This window comes from Passer domesticus, chromosome 4 (genome assembly GCF_036417665.1).
Source record: "Passer domesticus isolate bPasDom1 chromosome 4, bPasDom1.hap1, whole genome shotgun sequence".
Classification (NCBI taxonomy): Eukaryota; Metazoa; Chordata; class Aves; order Passeriformes; family Passeridae; genus Passer; species Passer domesticus.
In genome coordinates this window covers 73,072,591-73,094,962 of record NC_087477.1, presented here as the reverse complement: position 1 = coordinate 73,094,962, position 22,372 = coordinate 73,072,591, and the positions used below count along the sequence as shown (strand labels likewise).

The 22,372-nt window shown below is 37.1% G+C and overlaps 1 protein-coding gene across 10 annotated transcripts in view; it reads right to left on the bottom strand.

Moving 5' to 3' along the window:
- SORCS2 (sortilin related VPS10 domain containing receptor 2) overlaps nucleotides 1–22,372 on the bottom strand; it is a 533,074-nt gene that overhangs the window by 23,276 nt on the left and 487,426 nt on the right. For all 10 annotated transcript variants that reach the window (XM_064418746.1, XM_064418748.1, XM_064418747.1 and 7 more), the window contains 9 exons: nucleotides 21,056–21,176; nucleotides 19,648–19,781; nucleotides 18,930–19,058; nucleotides 16,981–17,152; nucleotides 13,210–13,396; nucleotides 9,216–9,349; nucleotides 8,090–8,213; nucleotides 6,260–6,372; nucleotides 4,534–4,659 (listed from right to left, as the gene is read on the bottom strand). In XM_064418746.1, coding sequence (XP_064274816.1) covers nucleotides 4,534–4,659; nucleotides 6,260–6,372; nucleotides 8,090–8,213; nucleotides 9,216–9,349; nucleotides 13,210–13,396; nucleotides 16,981–17,152; nucleotides 18,930–19,058; nucleotides 19,648–19,781; nucleotides 21,056–21,176 — 1,240 coding nt within the window. The remainder of the gene's footprint in view (nucleotides 1–4,533; nucleotides 4,660–6,259; nucleotides 6,373–8,089; nucleotides 8,214–9,215; nucleotides 9,350–13,209; nucleotides 13,397–16,980; nucleotides 17,153–18,929; nucleotides 19,059–19,647; nucleotides 19,782–21,055; nucleotides 21,177–22,372) is intronic.

Below are 22,372 nucleotides of genomic sequence, written 5' to 3'. Positions count from 1 at the left end.
GACACTCAATGTTCTAAAAAGGAAACCCTCTGATTCTTTAAATGGTGAAAGCACTTGTCAATGATGAGCTGAAATCGAAAAGAAATTCAATATTTAAAAATCAAGCAAAACTCCAGAAGACATAAAAGCTGAAAACATCACAATTTTATAGCCAAATCTTTCTTTTTGATTACCCAAGTCTTTACGTTTACCCACTATGAGACAGACAGCAAGCAATTTGCACATGCTATTGGGTTTACCTGGGTCATAACTCACACAATGCATAATCCATATTAAAAGCCCCATTCTTCTAACCTATCAGAAGAAAACCTGTGATGTAACTTTGGATTTTTTGCCATGAAAATTAACTATTACTTAACAATGAACTGCATGCCATAATTTACCTCCTTACCTCCTTACCTTACCTCCTTACCTACAATGGAATGAATTCCATTAATAGCTAATTTTTAACAATACTCCATAGAAATATATGCATTCATTCATGTGGAAAAAAAATCAGTATTCCTCCCATTTTCTTCCAGTGGATAGAGCATAGTGAAATATGGTCTCTCATATTTTTATGGAGCAGAACCATTAAATATACCCTCACATCCTAACCCCAGATGACAAATTGTCTGAATTATACTTTCTACTTGCTTGTGTCTTCAACATGGTCAATTTTCTAAAAGATCAAAGCTAGTTTTATACTCTCTGCCTTATAATTTGAGACACGACTTCCCAGAGGATGCCAAATTAGAAATTTTCTTTATATCCATGAAACCTTCACAAGTAACTCCTGTTACTATATTATCAATTATGGTGCTCATCTTTGACATGCTTTTGAAGTATAATGGATAAAAATCCCTGTAGTCCCTCTCATATAATGGACAGACACTATACAAAAGTTCAAATATCATCATTCTTTTTGAGGAATATCTAACTTCTGAAGCTATTCCACTGACTTTATTAAATTTTTTTAATGTGGGAATGACTCAACGTAATGGTGAGCATAGCTTCAGTTATTTCACAAGACAATTACAGCAGATAGCTCATAAGTATTTATCTTGTTGCCTAAAGCCTGAAAAGAAAATGGAGATGACAACTCCACTTAGGAGTAACGCCTCCTTAGGATTAGGTGGTTTTAAAGTGATGCTGCTGTCAATGAATAAAGTTCCTTTGTATCCATCCAGGTTCATTCATGAGTTCATGGTGTACAGTGCCAGAGAGACAATACTTTAGGTTAAACGACTTACAGCCAGTAAATGAAATTTCTGAGCTCCGTAACTTTTGATTCCTCATGTTTTCCTGGCAGGTTCATAAGAAACCCAACATTTGGTGTGGTTTTTGCTTAAGTGATTAAGACTTGTTTGTTATTTAACTCTCCACTGCTTGATATAGATTTGTACCCAAATCTATATCAACAACATGTCCTCAGGTCAAAAGCTGGAATCTCATGTGAATCCAGCCAAAGGTTCTGGCTTACTTATTTCACTGAAAAACTGATGTTTTTTTCAGAGCTCATGCGGATTTTTTTTCTGCCCCAAGGTATTTATGGAGCTCCTCTCTAGACTTAAGTTTCAGGTTCATAGACCAGCATTTGAATTTTCTATCTGCTTTTTTTACATCCTTTACAATGACAATATTTGAACATGTGAACACAATGGCTCCAGCATTATAAGAATGTAAAAGAATGAAAAATAATGACAATGTTCAAACTCTTACCCACTTCTACATCTTGGGTTCTGACTTTCCCTTTTTGCCAAAGCAACTCATTGGGAATTTATGTGAAGTAGTTTGTCTGGATAGAAATCTTCCTCAGAGCCCCTGCCTTCCAGATTATAGTTTAATTACATTTTAATTGACTCTTTCAACTGGACTCATCCCACCTGACATTAGACATGCAGTAGCTGTGCATAAATTAAGCAACCAAGTCTTCTCTGGAGTCTATAATCAGAATGGAATACTTTAAAAATTTCTCTGTTCTTGAAAGCAGGTTAAATCACAGTCAGCTTTTATTTCTCCCTACATATACTTGAAACAAAAAGGACTCTTATCAGGGTGGAATAAAATTTCAGAATTTCCAAGGGCTCCTCCTATTGCACTGACAGCTTACTTACCATCTTTGTTATTGATGGCTACTTTTATCAGTAATTATTTGCATTGTCCATGACTAACCTAATAAATAGTATCACAACCCAACATTCCATGTAAAGCATCAGTAAAAACTCCAGCAAGCAACTATTCCCTGCCTGAACAAGAAATTATTGCCTTTAATATTTCTGCAATAATGTAACATTCCCAAATCTAAAAGGTTTTCAGCCAAGAACAAAGAGGTTCTCTTTAAGAAAATACATTTTATCACCATGTCTAAGTTAAGAGTATCAGGGACACCTCCTCCAAATGTGCAGAAAAAATTCTGCATTGCTGAGTCCTCACAAATGTGTCACAACACTGACTTTGAGAACTGGGATTAGCAGGATGACAAAGCACATCTTTCCACTGATTCATGATAAAAATCTTCAGAATTCTCTTCTAGTAACAGAAGGGAATGTAAGTAATCTTTAAACTTATGACAACATGAATATTTTCCTGTTGAGTTACCAGAAGCTATTGCTTCTAAGTTTATTTATATAGGGTATATTTTCAGGATATTTCTCAATTCACAACTGATTCTGATATATTTAATCAAAATTTTTGCCATTGAAGTCTAAACCAACAAATTTATCTGCACATATCAATAGCTAAAACAACACCCATTAGCAATAATATAAAACCAGAAATGTAGGCAGCTGTCACAAGAAGACTGGCTGTACATCCCTGCAGCTCTGTACTCTACAAAACAGTCAGTGTTGAGATGTGAGACTGGTGTACATGACTTATTACCACAGCACAGCACAGGCTGCTGAAATTGCTCCTGGCTCCCTTGTTCCTGCTCCAGCCATGGCTCTGACCTGGTTCATCCTAACAATGTCAGAAATGTACACATATTCTCCAGATTATACAATTACTTTCCCCTTCCCCTGCTCCTCTAGTTCCAGAAAACCTTTGTAAGGCCTTACTGGAGAACTAATTACAAATCTGTATCCTGCTAGACTACTGAAACATCCCTATGGCCCCACGGAATGGAAGCTTTTCCAAATTGTTTTCAGCATGGGATTGCTCCTCTTTATGCTTTAAAGTAACTCACATGATGTTTCATACACAAACATGAGAAAAATCTTAAGACAGCATTGATTTTAACTGATACTCTTTAAGCTGCCTTGAAGCACAGCACCAATACAGAATTTGAGATTTAAAGGGAACTAATATGCATAACACTTTGCACTGAAGTAAAATGTTTGTACAACCAAAATAATCTATCACCATTAGTTTCCTTAAACTATTGAACATGTCCATTCCCCACAGGCTCAGAATAAGGAATTTCCTTTAGAAGCTTCACCTTGTTTCCTCAAGAAATGTAAATTTTCAAATAATTTTGAAGCGGTAATATTCTCCTGTCTGAAAGCCTTAGTTAATTAATGGATCTCTAAAAAAGAAACAACTACTAAAATTAACTATTTCCTGCAACATAATCAAAAGGAATTCAAACTCCCAGGAATTCTCACTGTGATTACATGGGAGAACAGTAAGGGTGTCTGCCAAAAAAGTAGAAAGCTTTGTGCACTCACACATTTTAATGATAGACACCTGTTCAAGTACTTGGACTACTTCAACATACTCCTTTGGACCTTCCAAAGTATATCTCATGAACTCCAAACACAATCTATTTGGTTTATGTTAATATGAAGAGCTTTGTCTTCCGTCTTCTCCAGCTCTTCGGAGACCATGACCTTGTCTTAAAAAGCTGTAAAATTTTCTTCAAAGTTAAGGATACCCTACACTGATTCTTTGTAACTGGCAGGACAAGAACTGCAAGGTACAGGCACACAGCTAGCATCTGCTTCTTCTCTGTCACAGCAAAGGGACAAATATAATAAATTGTAAGTGTCAAACAGTCTTCTGGTTTTCAAATGGCATGAAGTCTTTTACTATGGAGGAAACTTTGTTTGAAAACACCTAGGGAGAACCTAATATCTGATTTTCAATCCTGTGCTCACTAAATTTGTTTTTTACCAATTGAAAATGACATTTTCTTACAAGGGTAGAAAATACTTTCTTGATGCTCTTTACATTATGGGTCAGTGACTAAGATTCTGGGTTTGTTTGGACCTGAAATCTAATTTCCTTCTGAAGACAGTGCAGAGACTCTGCTCTGCTCTTTGCTTCACCAAATGACATGTATCACTACTTTTTCTGTTTAAATGACAGACCAAATTTAAATATTCTTGAGAAACACACTAATACCAGAAAGAAGTAGATTATGCTGCTCTGGACACTGTCAAACACAGCAGACATAGCTGCTGTAGTATTCATATGTATCTTGTCAGATGGGAGTGAGATCTTTACATAGGCAGAGATCACCTCTTAATTTCATATAAAGGCAATGAGACTACAGCCACTTATTGCAAAACAGGATGAAGGCTGTCCTAGGCAGATGTGCATTGCTCTGGTTACCTTATCACTTGTTATGCTTCTCTTCTTTTTTGGTTGATTTGCTGGTAGTAGCACATGCAAGTCAGCAGCTGTGGGCAGACCAGGTTTCACAACTGTCATGAGTGTTTCTTCAGGTATACTGGTCTCCTGTGAAGACAACCAAGACACACTTTGTGTTTTATATAAAATACATAAGTATCTCCACATATGGCTTTTAGACTCATTGTTCAGATCCTTAATATTTAAAAAGAATTCCACTAGAAGCTGAAACATGAACAAGGCCAAACATAAATGCACTGAAATGTGAGTTGCTTCTTGAATATTGGAAGGCCTAAGTGCTATTATCACATTAAAGTAATTCAGTGGCATCAAGAAAAGAAAGAACATGAAGAGGTTTTCAGGTTTTATAAAAACTCTGCAATGGCCAAGCACTTCTGAAGTAACATACAAAAACAATCCTAAGTGGTTCAGGATCCATTGTGGGCCATTCAGACACAGTGTAGACTTAGAAGTGCATATTCATTACAGCTAGCTTTAAGCTTTTGAAGGTTGCCTAGGAAGGAGCTTAATGGACAGAGAGAAGCCCTTCAATGTGACACTAACACTGAGGTTCTGCTCCTGAAATTGTAATGAATACCTTCATTCCCCCGCTGAAAGTCAAGTGAATCTATTTGTAAAATATTTGTGCAAATTTGGCTTTTAGTCCCAAGTTTCTCCATGTTTGTACAATGCAGCCACACAATTCTAGTGACCATACCGCGGCCACTTTCCTTGGCCTTCCTCAAACAGATTCTGAAACTCCATTAAATTGTTCGTATACTTTTGGCAAATGTTTTAGTAATTATTAAAATGTAACAGTTATTTTATAGGGGAGTAAGCTATTTTTTGACTGACACTAGTGAAACTCATTATGGAATGAGTTTAAATTGATTAAAGCAAGAAATTAATTTGACATTTGATAAGAATATAAAAAAAAAATAAAGCAGGAAAATATAAAGTCAAAAAGGTTAGAACCTGATTTGCACGACCGCAAATCCAGGCAGAGTAAAATAATTTAAAATTCCAATATTTTATAAACAATATCAAGCTGTACCTCAGTGCTACTGCCCTCATGAAAGCCAGTGTGTGCACCCTCAGTTGCTGGCAGGGTGTGTGCCTGCAGAGTTCTCGAGCCCAGTTTCCATGAGGTGATCTAGTGCCACAGCACTACTGCATAGTTTGATTTAACCTACAGGATTCAGCTGTTCCAAATCCACATTTCTTTTGTGAACATGCTCTGAAAAACAACTGTACGAATTGTGTGCCTATATATTATATATAATTTTCAAAGTTACAGAACAAGCACAGGAAATTCTTTCTTTCAGCTTTGTTTTTACACAAAGATGATGTCTTTACACATTGCTTAGCTTCTAAATCTATCACATTTAAGCTACTTAACTCTTCCTGTTTTGGAGTCAGCAGTGTTTGCTAATATGTCCATCCCTAATCCCAGAGAGCAATATTTAGCATTAATTGCCAATTAGGCTGTGTTAGACCTAAACTGTCTGTGTTACAATATCATCGTCGACAGCTTGCACTTAAAAGTGACACTAGGTGCAAACTTGCATGAAATGTGCCTCGTGAGGTTCACTTTATTATTTTGCTCAGCCTCCATTTCAAAAAAACCTTCTAAATGAGAAGGGATTAACTTAACCTTCAAGCTTTACTACTGGCAAGGGAACATTTTATGACCAATCTGAATGAGCACCTTTGCAAGAAGTCGCGTCACCACCCGCCCGATGTCTTCCCTCCACTCTGGTATGTCGGGGTTGTACATGTCCAGGTCCTTAGTAAACTTCAGAGGAAGAACATGAAAATGATCTAGAAAAACAAAAAGAAATAGCAAGAAATAAACTAGATTGCAAAAGGGATTTGATAGAACTAAAAAGTCTCTATTTAGCACTTTTTGCTGTGCAGCACTGCAGTATCTAGGACCCCTGCTGCTCTCTTTTGTCAGGCATTCCATTTCTTTCTGTGTTTTCATCAACACCATCAAAATTGTGCCCAAAGACTGAAGAAAGGAGGAAGAAAAGGAAACAAAGCAGATTTACATACATGCTCTGGGGTCATATTGCTCCCAATAATTTTCCCCTAGCTCAGTAAGGGAGTATTAAAAAGAAGTCATTGGTTTCTTTTATTTGAAATGATAATGTACAAATGGATTTTATTCTCACTGAATCATAAGCATGTGGGGGTTTTTCCACTACACATTTCTGTTTTCTGTATAAAATGAATATGTTACTCCATAAATTAGATATGAAAATAAGAACAGAAATTATATGACAAAGGCTAACTACTTCCTTCTTTGAAGAAAAAATAAAACAAAAGTACACCCATAATATTTCTCTGGATATTGTCAAAAATATTTGAAACACTAGAAATGGGATGATTTTTAGAGAAAATAGTCTCTAAAATCTTCCCTTTCTCTCTACAGGATCCTTGGATGAAAACCTAGGGATGTTAATGCAAAGCAGGGATAGAGAACCTCTGGAATGCACAAGTCAAACCTGCTTCTACTCAGTATTTCCAACGGAATTTTATTTTAACATGGCTTTCTTTTTCAAAAGTTTATTTTTCTGATGGCCAGTATTTTCATGCTCTTGATATCAGGATTGGCAAAAGAAGAACTGGAATGATAAAGCCATTGATGTAGTCACACTAAGAAGGTTATACTTCTAAAGATTTCTTAAAAAGCTGATGCATTTATAAGTAGTAACATAAATATTGTATCCATTTATCTTTGAAAATGAGAAGGTTCATAAAAGCTCCATTTAGCATAAGTGGGGGTTTTGCCATATTTCAAATTAGTAAGTATACTAAAAGCAAAAATAACAGAATCTTCTTCAGACAATAGAGATGTATCACATCTTGTATTGCATGATATCTGAAGGCTTTTAGCTCTGCATTAAAATAAAAGCTTTTATGCTTATCACAATTCCCACATGTGACAGCACAAATACAAATGCAAATAATTTCACAGCACTGCATTTTCCACAGTATATTCTGCCTTGTCACCACATAATAAAACACAAAAAGCCACACCAGAACACAGTATGGAACAAGAGCTGAAGGGTTATTTAATAATTACAGCAGAGCTATATTTGATCCAAAATCTCAGATAAACATCAAGGTAACAGTGATATATTGTGATGAAAGGCAGTTAATTGACATGGTTTTCAATGATGAGAGCATTTTCTTTTTTTTTTTTTTTCCAGAGGTATTTGGACTACTTTACTTACAAATTCTGGGAAACTTTCTAGTCACAGGTCAAAATACTACTTAAACACATATAGTATCTGGTAACCACAGTAACATTTAAAATTAGCACAGGAAACAAAATGTTAGAGATTAAACCTCCCATAGAATCCCACTGTTCAGCTTTGTGGAGTTATTTAATGACTGTTCATGCCTCTAATTTTAACAATTAAATCTGGCATTAGATTTAATTTTACAATAGGTTAACTTGTGGTAGGGCTGGTTTTAGAGGTCCAATAAAAACACATATGAAACAGAAAAAGGAAAAAGACTAATGTCTCACCAAAAACGTGGACAACTTTTGAGTCCTGAAGCATAGAGCTCCCGCAGGAAACTTGCACTGTAACTCTGACATCACCTGTCTCAGCAAACTTTGTCACCAGAAAACTCTCCAATGTAAGCAGTGGCTTTAAAAAAGCAAAGAAAAATTGAAAACAGAATTTCAGCAAGAACCATGAGAACAGTGCTGGAAGAGACTGTTAAAAATATCACCAAAAAAAAAAATCAGTCAAGTATTGGGTTTTCAGTCAGATCCCACTAAAATTAATGGAGTCTGAGGGAGACTCAATAATCTCTACAAGATTATATGAAGCAACTCATTTGCCTCAAAAAATGTAGGGTATGTCAGGGTCAAAAGGATTAATGCTGTCAGCTTAGAGCACCAGCCCACCTCTAAGGTGGAGCTGAGATACTCAGTTCCCTTACAACATCCTTAAGAATGACAAAACCCTTCACAAGAGCCTCAGTGCCTCTTCTTGCAAAGGAAAAGTCAATAATGATGAACAGATACAGGATGGGATTAGGGTAGACAGCACATTCACAAGAAGAAAGTTCACTGCACTTATTTGAAGCATTCCTCTGTCACACTTAGTCTGCCTCATAAAGAAAATATTGTACTTATCTCTTATTGAAAAAATTACGTTAAAAGAAATTAACCCAGCTATACAGTAAATATTTCCCAGCAGAAATACTGGGATATTTAATGCTCTAGGACATGTTTGTATAGACTTTGATCCCCAAATGAATAACACTAGATTGTTTGAGTGCTCTCAATGTTTTGATGTCCTTTAAGATAACACATTTATTTTTGATATGACTATTATTTTAGACTCACAGAGAACATTTATCTATACAATGAAAAAACCTAAACAACCCATATATATATATTTGTTCAGGACTTCAATTTACATCACTCATGTTATTAGCTTGGAAGTGCATAAATCTAAGTTTCATCATTCACCAGCTATGATCCCTCTAGAAGCTGGGGTTTTTTTCCACAAGTAATGAAGTAGAAGAAATTGTTGTTTCCCCCCCACAAAACAAACAGTTTAGAAATTGAAAGAAAGGGACAAGCTTTATTGGAAAGAGATTGAAATAATCTCTTGAAATAATCAAAACCATTTGTGTACCTGAAGATTGTTTCCTATCCACCAGTAGAAAACTGTCAAATTAGGGTTCTTAGGCAGTATGATGGCTGTCAGGTTCACCTCCTGGTTTCTCCCAATGACTGGAACCACTTCTAAATTTAAAGCCTGGAGTGGAGCTGAACAAAGTTCCAAAAATATCACTGAACAAGAATCCATCCATTTATTAACACCTCCTTCCCCAAAAGCCTCCCACCTGTTCACCATAAGGTCCTGAATTTTTTTTCCCTCCCTCCTTTCCTTCCTCTTTTACATTCATGTTGAAAGCTATGGACATAATTAGAAAGACTTCATTTCAACTACAACACATCCCCCAGCTGACCCCAAAACCCCTCAAACGAAATCTTAAAGCCATAAGACAGATCAACAAAATGGGCTTCTCTCATGCCCATTCTTTTCATTCAAGTCCAGTTTGAGAATACTTAAGCAAATACTCCAGTTAAAAACTGGAAAAGGCAATCTCAGCTTTTTTTTTCTTTTTTTAAACTCAGTAACAAAAGATCAAATGAATAGAAATCTAACAAATCTCAAATTGCTAAGGGAAAATCAGAAAACTGAAAAAGACTGCTGCTGACTACTCATTTTCATTATAAAATATCAGCTGTTAGGCTCACACAAAAAATCTCATTAATTCATGCTTTAAAATAGATCTGTACATCAGGGGAGCATTTATTTGCAAATCAAAATAGATAACCTCTGGACTCCAAAATGTGCCTTAGAGTAAGTTTATTCCTTTCTGAACTATTAAAACCATAAACATTATTATTTGTTTAAAAGAAATGCATCATTACAATGGTTTTATCTGCTTGTCTTATGTTTATTAGTGTTGTGCTGTTTCACAGTAGAATAACTGTGTTGAAAGAAAATCTTTCCCTCAGAGGTTTCCCAGTATATCTTTATCAGAATGCCTGAAGGTAAAAGCTTTTTAACAGTACAAGATGGTAACTAGAATTTTTTTACTTGTTCACCTGCACCAACTACCTGGGATATGAAACCACTGTACAGCTCAACATTTATTCATTATACAGAATGAATACTAACCAATCCATTTATGTTCCATTCTAAATATCTTTTAACGCATTCAAAGGATTTTCATCTCAGTGCAGACTTAATGGCAATTAACACTGGTCTAAAGAATTTCTCTTATTTTGTATCAGGAACTGAGTCATTGCTGGTTCACTTCTAATGTCACTTTGACTAAACTGACTGAACTTCTGAGAGCAAGTTGTCCAAAGTCCTTTTCCACCTCACTTCACTTGGTCTGTGTGGAGCTTCATCCAAATGTAAAGCTCTATTTTACTCTGCATTTTCTCCAATAAGTCTTTAACCACCAACATGAATTCAAGAAATGTTGGGTGCTTTAACAAATTATCTCTTCAGTAGCTTCCAGAGGAGTAAAAATGCTTCTCTGGTGATGGTGTCTTGAAGAAAATTCAGAAATGTCAGGAATTTAATTAAATTTGTTCCTCCTAGAAATAGATTTTCCTCCTGGAAGAATCTGAGAAACTTTTTTGCTTTTGCCATAAATGTGTGTTTTCACAGAGGAAACTGATTACTTTGAGATATAGTTTTGTTCCTGAAGAAGATTACTTTCTTTTCCAAGATTTTTAGAGGCCAAGTTGTTTGTTACTTGAATGATGACTGTAATTTCAAGTTTGCTGTTTCTATATATTAAAGAGCTGAGAATAATTTCTGCAAGTCCTTCTGCTTGTGTCTGATACACAATTCCATTGTGCATTTGAACAAACTTTATAGCACCCTAAAGTATGTACAATTAAGACTGAAGTTATGTGATTTCTATTTAACTAAGTTAAAATTTCAGTTTCCGAAGTTCCACACTATACAGGTCATGGTTCCATGAAAAATAAAATGCATGCAGCATATGTATTAATGTATGTATGCAGTTCTTCTTTAGTTCTTTTCAGTCTGAGTTCTTGGGCCTCTACAGTTGCCTACTCACATTTGTGCTAATTCTAATTACTAATTTCTCTTGCAGTTCATTATAAAGTTGTAGATTGTTTAATCTGGATCAGAAAGTACGATTTGCATGACAGGCCAAAATTCTTATAATTGTCCTGCATTACAGATGTCCCATAGCAACCTGGCAGAAGTGAAAAGATTTCCTCTGCCATTTGCCTCTGCAAAAATTCCTTGGGAATAATATGTCAGTTGGAGACTGCTGACTCCTGAAAGAAGAATTCTACAGAGACCCCTGCTTTCATGGTATTCCACAGTGAAAAATGTCCCTTAATGGCTATCAGTGTTTCACTAGAACGTAGAAATTGCAGTTTAATTAGCGCCAACTAATTTCCTCAAATCTTGTAATTTACCTAAAAAAAATTAAACAGAGCAAATCACATGGAATGCATTTACTCAAGCAGGCTGTGTAACACACTGCCAGGAGTCTGCCAGTCCCTGAGCAGCACCCAGGGGCAGGCTCAGGAAGGGATCACATCTGCTTCAGTGACCTGCTGCCTCTGCACTTCAGCACCAAAGCCCCATAATGCACCAGCCATTTACTTGTGTGAAACAACTCTGCTTTCTGCAATTTTAAAATCTGCTGCATAAAAGAGAATCAACATCTTTTAGTTTTACTGTTTATTCTAACATAGACCATATTAAAAGCACACTTTGAGAAAGTCTTCTGCTTTCCATCAGGGCTTGCTGCTGCTTGTCATTCTCTGAAGGGTTAGAAGTTATACTTGAAGAGAAGAATGTCACACAGTTTTTTCCTGTTCACTTCTTGTACAGATCTACTACTTCCTTGCCTACTCCCCTTCTCAGCACCTAGAAGCTTCTCAAAAGGAACAGTGAAGCCCTAAGTAATTAATCTGAGCTCTCTGGAGTTGTCAAATTATTTAAAAAACAAACACGACAAAGAAACAGATAATGAAACTGAGTTGTAAAGTTTGATTCTGATTCTTTCTGCTTGATATTAACAGGAGACTGGTCTTTAGCATGAATGTGTTTGTCTTTGTCTGCTACTCAAAGGAGAACTGGAAACTCTGAACTCAAGGACACTGACTAGCAAAATACAAAAATATCAGCTCAGCAGTCACTAGACAAGCTGACATAAAGCAGATGGCTCTGTGCACAACCTGGTAAATGGCTCCAGTGATTTCCATTGCTTTGGGAGTAGGATGGAAGACACACCACTCACAACAGAGGGAAACGGACACCTGGAGAATGCAAGATGAGTATATTTTCCTTTGATGTTACTCATTTCTGAATTTTTTTGACGCATCTGAAAACAGGCAATAGATGTCTTGAATCTCAAAGGAAGAGGAGAAATCAGTTCCACTTTTGAGTTCCTTTCTTCATTTCAGTTATCAGAAGACTGAGGTACATTAAGCTTGCAATGGTGCATGATATTCCCTGGGCCGTGATATTCTTTATTTTATATCTGTTTGATTGGGTTTTTTCAGTCTTAATTAAGGAGAGGAAGAGAAGAACAAGTCAAGTAATACTGCCTGCAAACATGAAGTTATATCCAAGCACCATTTAAAACTCTGAGAATTAACTACCTGAAATTTAGATTTAGAACCACTGAGATTTTGACTATTTTTTAAAATTATACAAGAACTCATGTTTCCCAACACATTTGTTAACTTGCTTTACACTGCACCTGGAAGCTCTACAAAGACATAGCTCAAAGTATTAACTTTTAGCTGCTAAGGCTGACAAGGGGTGTTGAATCAGGAAGATGGATCAAACCTGAAATTTATATGAAGCATGCTTGTTATTTAAAAGATTAATAAACCATCCTTCTGCCAAATCCAAACAAAACTAATTCTGAGCTCCTACTGGATTAGGTTTATAAGCCTCAGCATTAATAACACACAACACTGCAGGACTGCATGAGGATATTGAAAAAATACGATCTTTCCTAATTGCGACCAGCAATTTTCTTTCCTACTTCATAACTGACATGAGGTTTGCACACAACGGCCAAAGTAAGAAAACCAAAGAGCTGATTTACAGTTGACTTGGACGAACACCACAGCCTCGTCATGCCCAGCCACGTTCTCAGCCTTCACGGACACACGGTAAATCCCGGGATTCTCGTAGCGGTGGCGGATGGGCTCGCCAGTCATCGTCAGGTTCACGTATATCGCCTTAAAGCCATCTCCAAGATCTACCTGGTATTTGGTACTCAATACATCACCCTAAAAGGAAAACACATCAAAGATATCTTCAATGGCCACCAAAATAGACAGGATGCATGTTCATAACCTTTTATGGAATCACAACTGCGTTTTCAGCCCCAGACAGACACCTTGACCCAATTGCAACGGCTGCAGTAAAATCACTACTGCCATGGCAATTACATTAGTGCAACAATGCTGTGTGCACTAATAGAGAAAATACTGTGTTTACAGAGCAAGGTGCTACCTCAAAATTATATTCCCCAGACCACTAACCAAGTTGTATTGCACAGAACCAGCACTCTTCTCTTAATCTAGCTGGACATTGTGTAACATAATGGTGCAGGGCAGCCCCAGGTTCCAAAGTGATGCTCATGTGATCGTAAGCAACTGAAGATTGCTATTTTAGCATTTTCTTACTCATCGCCCAAGCTTCTAGCCTTTGCAGTTATAAAGTGAAATTAACTGGCTTAGATGTTCTTCACAGAACTTTCCAGCCACCCCCTCTTAGTGTCAACCAGCCTTTAAGACCCAAGCTGGGATCTTCACAGAGTTGTAGAGCGATACACTGAGCTACCAGCATGCCAAGAACTAACATGCTCTAGTGCAAAATTAGATGCATCCTTAATAAAGCAGATCACTGAGCTGAGTTTGGGAAATGGTTTAAAAGTCCAGTCAAATAATTCTGTCTTGTCAAATAGCTCATGGAATTTATAACTCATAATACTTTTGCTAAGTGCTCCTTTAAGTGTGACACTGTGTTCCTAAACTCAGGCCTAAAGTACCACAAGGCTGATACCACTGTCAGAGGGCAAAGATGCCCATCACTTATGTTGTCATGGCATAGCTGCTCAAGAGAGAAATCAGACCTGTGCCACATGGACTGGTCATTTGGTTGCAGTCAAAGGAAAGTTTGTTTTAGCTGTGAGCAGCAACACTTTCTCAATACTACTGGCAGCAGTGCCTGAGCAAGGGGCCCTGAGTCCTTGACCTCCAGCAGTATGAATGTTCCTGCTTGCTTCCCAGAGATCATGGCAGGCTGCAGGGCCAGGTTTCGTAGAAAAGCCTCTTTGTTGTGGAAACACAAGTATTGATTTCAAAAACTTCCTTGCCTCTAGGAAAGGAATGTATACACCCATACACTGGTCAACTAACATGAAAGGCCACCAAAGCAGAAAAGGATTGACATTAAAGTATTCAAAAATCACTTCATTTCTCCAAAAGCCACTCTCTAAAATTGCTTTATTTCAAAATTTAATCCTAAAAGACAGCACTAATGTAATTCTTTTCATGATGACAATGATCAGCAATTGCAAAAATCTCCCCAGGAAACAGGTGAATTAAACAGAGTTGGACACTTCTAAGATTTATCAGGAGAGGTGCCAGGCATCTTATCCTATGCTTTTTTCCAAGAGAGGTTGGACCAGATGATCCTTGAGGTCCCTTCCAACCTGTCAGTCTATATTTCTATGATTCTTTGAAAATCAAAGGAGATATCATGCCTAGAACCTATGTACCCTGTCATTACAAAAGGAAGGAAAACACTATTATTTCCTCCTTTTATTATTTTGCAGTGTGGACGATTTTCTTCCATGTTTTATCACATGAAACAACATTGCTTATAATGTAAAAAATACCCATAATAAGGAACCTGTAGGATTATCAAATACCTAAGCACCATACTTCAAGACACATAAAGGACTGTGAAAGCCTCTTCATTGTGAATAGTTTTTCCCAAATAACATCTTTCTTTTGACAACAGAAGAGTAGAATTTTGCAGAGGAGATAATGTGTTATTAAAGTGTAAAGCAGAAGAGATATCTCCTTGCCAGCAATGTGTTAGTAAGTGGAATCTCTTTAGATGACATTAGCTTGCATACATTTCTTGTTCACTCTGTCTAATGCTAACAAGTGTACATGCATATTTTTTCCAGGTGAGACAGAAGCTACCACTGAAAGACAGTAGAGGAAGGTTCTCTTAATGACTAATAACTTCCTTAGTGTAAAGATGAGGGTGCTTTTTTTCAAAACACCAAAGTATTTCTATTTCCTGACCAGTAAAGACAGAGAATGGAGAGACAGCAAAACAGTGACAAAGGGAAAAGGCAGATAAATCTATAAGGAATTGGGACATCCACTTCCATAAAAAGATAGTAGATTGTCATGACATTATTTATAAATACATTCGGCCAACAAAATTTAGGAAAAATTATGACCAAGATGGCGCATTTATTTGTTATTATTTCTAAGGACAGTTGCAAACTGCCCAAATGTACCAGAAGCCTGCTTCCTTTCCTCTCTGATGTCTGGTATTCCTGCACCTAACAACATGCACTCACAGAAACTAGCAAATTAATTTTGTTCACCAGAGAAAGTAGTATGTTTTTGTTTGTTGTAGTAGAGCTGATTCTTAAACTCAGTAATTGTTATGAATTCTCATTAGACTTTGTCATACGGATTAAGTCCTAAGCAATGCTCAGAACATTTGAGTTTAAATATTTTTAGCCATAGAGGGCACCAAACTGCTATATTTCTTCTAAATCTGTCTTCCTCTTTGATGTATGGAGCAAAGACTTCACCAAAAGACACAGCAAGGGATTCTCTTCAAGATCCCTTATTTCTGAAGATTTGTGAATAATTTTAAATGTTTTTCTTATTGCCACAGAGATTCATGAAAGCTTCAGTAGGAAAAAAGTCAAACTGCCAATCAAAATCATTAGAGTCCAAATTGTAACCAAATGCTCTAGGCTTACGATAAACATTTCCAAACAAACTCTAAAAAGAGAAGGCAGCAGGACTTGCCACACAAACTGCTGGGGCACTGCACGCACTGGGACAGAGCCTGTGAAGCATTAAGCAGCCCAGTGTTCTGCACGTAACCTTCTTGATTCTATTACAGAAATAAATCCCAAGTGCTCGATTTATACAGCACAGGTTTGCCAAAATGTGTGAACTTTCTTCAAGTTCTTGCAAACCAGTGGGGTTAGCCAGGATTACAATACTCTGGTAACCTGAGCAGAGCAGTTATAACTTAATGCTAAAAAACAAGCATGAGAAAATAAACCCATGGCAAACAATTCATCCAAAAGTTACTCGCTGCTGCTGGTCACGGCCTTAGGGAATTGTCTCTCAATAAACAAAAAAAAAATCCCATATCTTTGGCAACACAACTAATATAGAAAAATATTCTTATGCTGAGCTATTTGCTGATTTCTGTAAGGCTTTGCCTCATTCCTGTCTGAAAGGCTGATTCTTGAAAACACCTAAAACCTAGTATTAAATGTTCTCTCCATTTTAGTTCTTCTCTGATAAAGCAGTTGAAATTTTCAGTCCAAGAAGACTTTGGTAATCCAGTTACTCTGATTTTCCAAGAAACCAGTGTCTTTTCTGCTGAGGAGACAAATCCTGTTCTGCGGGTAGAATTTGGAGGTTCACCAAGTTTAATGGCTTATCTTATTTACTTGAAATCAAGTTTCAGTATTTAGAAAACTGTTAATCTTTGTCTCAAGTATAAATTAATCTTCATTCAGCAGCAAAAGTGGTAGGAATGAAACTAACCCTAAAATCAGCAATTCAACTTCCATGTAGCCAATGCTTATTACTACCTGCTCTTGTTGGACAATGAAGGTGATGTCTTCCCCAGGCCTAACAGCCAGGCTTTCTTCTCTGATGCTGATCTGAAGTCCCTTGGGAGCAATCAATGGACACATATGGTGTGCTAAGTTCTGCTGCAGGTCTACTCCACCTTCACACACATTAGAAACAACTTTCCTGTACCTGCAAAAACAGTAAATGGTGGGCACAGTGAATTGGAGGTAAGCAAAAGAATGCCAGCAAAGGCACCAAATGCACGTGTGATTAAGGCCACTGCATTTTCCTTGGGTTCACAAACAGACAAGATTGCAAATGATCAAAGCCAACTAACAATGCAAGTATTTTCATTAGGGACATTGCCTTTACTAGTGGAAACCTGCTGAAGAAAGAAGATGTAGACAATGGATGAGAATTTCACTTGCATGCATTGGAAGAGTCTGTGTTTTCCAACTTAGAAACATGCCTGACTAACCCTCAGGGACCTAGACAGTCTGCTCTCCTCTCTGTTATCCCCTTTTCTAGCATCCAAGTCTTCAATGCTCTAGAGGTCTTGGTTCAAATCCCAAAGACTGGGAAGGAATTAGACCAAACACCTTCTACATTAACCCAGAACTAATTGCTAACTTCTACACTAACCCAGAACTAACTGCTGCTTCCAAATCTATTCATTTCTTAAAACACTTAAAGCATTTGTTTAATATAACTGTATAAAAGAGTGAAAGGATTCACACTTTTAAAGTGCTAATAATGAAATAGTCGGATGTGTACAGTAATTATTTACAGATCACTTTCACACAGGTATCTTATTTTTAAACATCCTTTACAATCAGAGTTATATTTCATTCTTTTGAATTCCCACTCTGTATATCCCAGCTGTCAGCCACAACCCAAAAGGCAGCATTTTCCTCTGTAAGGTAAATATACACAGAGACTGTGATTCTATTGCCAGATTGGACATTTCAGCATTTGGTTCTCATCTCCACAACCGACTGTGATGGTGTTATGATAAGCCAGAATAGATGCCAGCTGCAAGTTATTCACAGCACAGACGTCAGACTACATTGTAGTGTATATTCTATGCAGTATTGTTTATAGTTACTAAAGCTTTCCTTTGATTCTGAGTGTCCCATATGGTCAGGAAAAGAATCTATTCTCCACAGAACTCCTTACCCTTATGGAAGTGAGAAACTTGGAAATTCTGTGAGATGTTGTCAGTTCCACAGAGTAATTCATTGGATCCAAACTGAAAATTACTCTGAACCCAAGAAACGAGCTAAAAGAAAAGGCTATGAATGAACATTCCTATCAGAAGTGTAATGATACAAAATATTACCAAAAAATTAAAAATTTTTAAAAGACAGCTCCACCTCTTCTCAAATGGGTTAGTTTTTAAACCACTGTGAACTCACAAGGCAATATTTTCCTTTCATTAGTCTGTAGGAAGCTTCTGCTCATGCTCTATGTCAAAATCAGAACTTTTCCATTTGCCAGTTTTTACAGTTTGCCTTATTTACATTTCATAGAATCATAGACTGGTTTGGGTTGGAAGAGACTATAAAAATTATTTCTTTCCAACCCCCTGTCATGGACAGGGACACCTTCCACTATATCAGGCTTCTCAAAGCCCCATCTAACCTGGCCTTCAACACTTCCAGCACTTCTAAAGATGAGGAATCCACAGCTTCTCTAGGCAACCTGTGCCAGTGTCTCACCATTCTTACAGCAAAGAATTTTTTTCTATTATCTAAGCTAAACCTTCACTCCTTCAGTGTAAGGCCATTACTTACCCCTCATCCTATCGCTACGTGTCCTTGTGTAAAGTTCCTCTCCAGATCTCTTGTAGACTCCATCTAAGTATTTAAATGTCAATTTCTTTCAAACCACATTTGAGGCTGCTGGTTGTAGCCTGTACCACCCTCTGGAAGCCTCAACAAGGCCATGAAATGCAAAACCAGCTTACCCAGTGCTGCTGGTGTATGCCTGCCCCAACACACAGTCTTCAGGAGGTGCTTCTGGGTTAAACCAAAAGTCAGCAAAGCATTTGCTCGACTCCAGCTTCAGAGGTGCAGAGCGCTCAAACCCGTAATCACTGAAAAACATCAATACCAAACATGTTACTACTATCCCCACTTCACTCTGCAACACAGCTTCGGGTGAATGAAACTACATTTTTCAAAGTCAATATATTTTTCCAGTGTTATTCTACTAGATGAACATACAAGATGATGAAGCCAATTCTGTTCTAATTTCAATGGGAGTTGTGTACACTTGGGGAAAAACTGGTTGCAATTACTTTGTCAGTTCTGGAAAATTACCTCCCTTGGTAAAAAAAGATGTTTTTAAAGGTTTCCTTAGACATTCAGACCATCCATTTATTTTCTTTTCTCTTTTTTTTTTTTTTTAAGCATGCCTTTAAAATTAATTCAATGGTCATTTTTCAAGTCTTTATCAATAGAGAAAAACATCATGGTTTGTTCAGTCAGGTGAAACAAATTCTTAAACATGGCAACATTTTTAAACAAATGCAAATGTAAAAGAAACCTGTTATTGAATAACAGGTTTTTCATTTGCTTATACATGGCGATGGGAACAGGGGCAAAAGGAGGAAAATAAACCCATCTCAAGTTCTAAGTAAATATTTATTAGAAATAAGTCAAAGGGCCCACAGACAGACTCACCATAAGAAATCAGTGTTCACACATTCACAAACTTTGGATGTGAGAGCTGATGTAAAACTTTTCCCTTTAATGCACCACGATGAAATCTTCCTCTTCCGAAAGCTTCTCTGCTGGCCCATGATGCAACGATCACCCTGAATATCAAAGCACTGCACTTACTGCAACAGAACCTCCACAAACAGACCTTGTGTTGTCCTGAGAAAGGCTGGTCTTGCTGCCAAGACTATAAACCTTGTCAACCCTCTGATCCTCAGATATATAGGTATAGAAAGCCCTCATATCCACTGCTGTCCACTAACAGGTCATTACAGAGTTGTAACATAGGCTATATTTTCAGGACACAAATCTGAAGATGCACATGAAAATTCGAGTGCAATTTATGTTTCATGAGTGCCCAACCTGTGTGCAAAGCTCAGAATGGCCATTTAAATATTTTATCTGGCTGCAGATAGCCGAATTTCTCTAAATCACCATATCTCATATTGGCTGTCCATTTAAAGCACCAACCATGAGGACACAGAATAAACTCTCTCCATACACACTCCACTGGTAACTGGGCATCTGCAAGTACTCTGTCAAAGTAATTTTAGTAGTTTCTAATTTCTGAAAGATATTTCAATGCCAATACCCCAAGATACTGTTACTCTTTAGGCTCAGATCTGTGTAACATTCTTTGTATACACACAGCAGTCCCAAACAAGAGGTGTAAAATTAGGCATAAGAACTAGAAAATGAGAGCTGGAGTAACACTGAGTAGTATGCAAAAAATAAACCAACCCTGGTGGAAATAATAAACATAAAAATCAGAATTATTATGAATAAATATGATGTGTTCCATTTAATAAAAAATCCCACCACATATTGGTCTCTTTAATCAGTACATTGCACAGAGAATTTCATTTCCGAAAAATGGATTTGGCCAGAGCATCGTGATTAGCACAACCTTAGTGCATTACTGCAGAAAGGGTATTGCCCAAAACAACTGGACTCTGTTATGTGATTGGTCCACTGAGATCCTAAATGACTTCTGGAATGGACTTTACTTATGGCAATTTATATATGAGTATGGTATGTGGTCAGGAAGTTGGCAGAACACGACTGCATGTTGAAATTGTTTCAATCAATATTACACACTTCACTTTATGGGACATGCTTCCCAACCCAGCAGGACCACCTATTATTATGGCAGCCCCCGGATATACTTCTGCTTCTTTTGGGACACAGATCACACAACCAAAGGGAACACAAAATCCTCTCTGACTTTAAACTCCAGTGAAATCAGCATAAGGAGACTAAGCTGGGGGTTTACAATCCAAATTCAATTTGGAAATATTTTCTCAGCACACAACTCTATACGAATCTGAAAGCTATGGAAAAGTTTTGTCAGTTAACATAAAACCAGGAATACCTGCAGATTTGTAAGCTCCCAAGATTCATAGTCTTCATCAGTGCACTCCCTGGGGAAGGATGGTCTGAAGTCCACCTTCACCAGTTCCCAATCTGAACGGTAGCTGATATGTCCAAAGACTCTGAACAAAAGACCAAAAGTAAACTCTTACTGCAAAGAAATAAAATAGAGCTGAGATTCAAAATTTCATTCCTGTCTTTTCCTATACACAGTCATAGTTCTCTACTAAAAGGTCCCAGGATAATTTTTCTTCCACTTTTATTCCTGTTCTATGTACAATGAGTCTAGTTAGGAAACATTTGTCAATTGTATGAAACTTTACAATGAAGAGCTATAGCTCATATATTAAAGTTTTGTTTTGTTTTTCCCTAGCAAACTATCTAGAATTTTAATAGGGAATAATATTTTCAAATTTGGAATAAAAATTTTTGTCTATTGTCTTGCAATGTGAAACAGATATAGCTCTGATTTTGACAGAAAGCTCAGATCAGGGAGCAGAATCCCAGATCACCAGAGTCAGTTTCCAGCTCTGTCGCTCATTCCTTATGATTTGCAATTCCTTCAGTTGTTTTTGTTGTGGGATATTATACTAATTTCTACAGTCTTCAGGTGGCAATATGCTATTAAACTCACAGCATTATAATATTTTATTAATTTCTAAGGAATACACTACATCTTCACATTGTGCTGGAGAACTCAGAGCCTCTTCTTCATTTTAGGTAGTTCAATGTATAACAAAAACCAGCCACAAACTGTACAATTTTTGTGGGGGAAAAAAAGAAAAAAGAGGAAATCTCATTGCTTTAAAAAACAGGCTGCACTTTCAAAGCAGACAATATTTTTTAAGTCAGAATCTTTATTTCCAAAACAAAATGGGTACATATGACATCCAACAACAAATTAGAAAGGATAAAGACTCTTTTTGGGCAAAAGAAAAATGTATTTGTGGTTTGTATCAGGCTTATGTGACTTACTTGCCAAAGAATTTAAGGTTAATTCTGAAGCCAACAATTTCTGTGCAGTTCATACCGCACAGAGTTCATATTCCAAGCTTTAGTATCATTGTCCAAAGTAATTAATTCCTTTTGTTTTGCCCTCAGTTTTGTCCAAATCCAGGCACAGCAGGAATGGTACGGTTTTACTAAAAGCTTTCTGCAGTGCCCAGTCATTTCTCTTGTCCTGAATTCCAGGTTCAGATTGGAACTGGAGTAGACCAGAAGTGATTGATTCACTGCAGCACAGAGGCAGTACACAAAGCATGCTCCCTGCTAAATGGCTTACAACTCTGAAATCTGCCAAAAAGGCTGAAAAATAGTT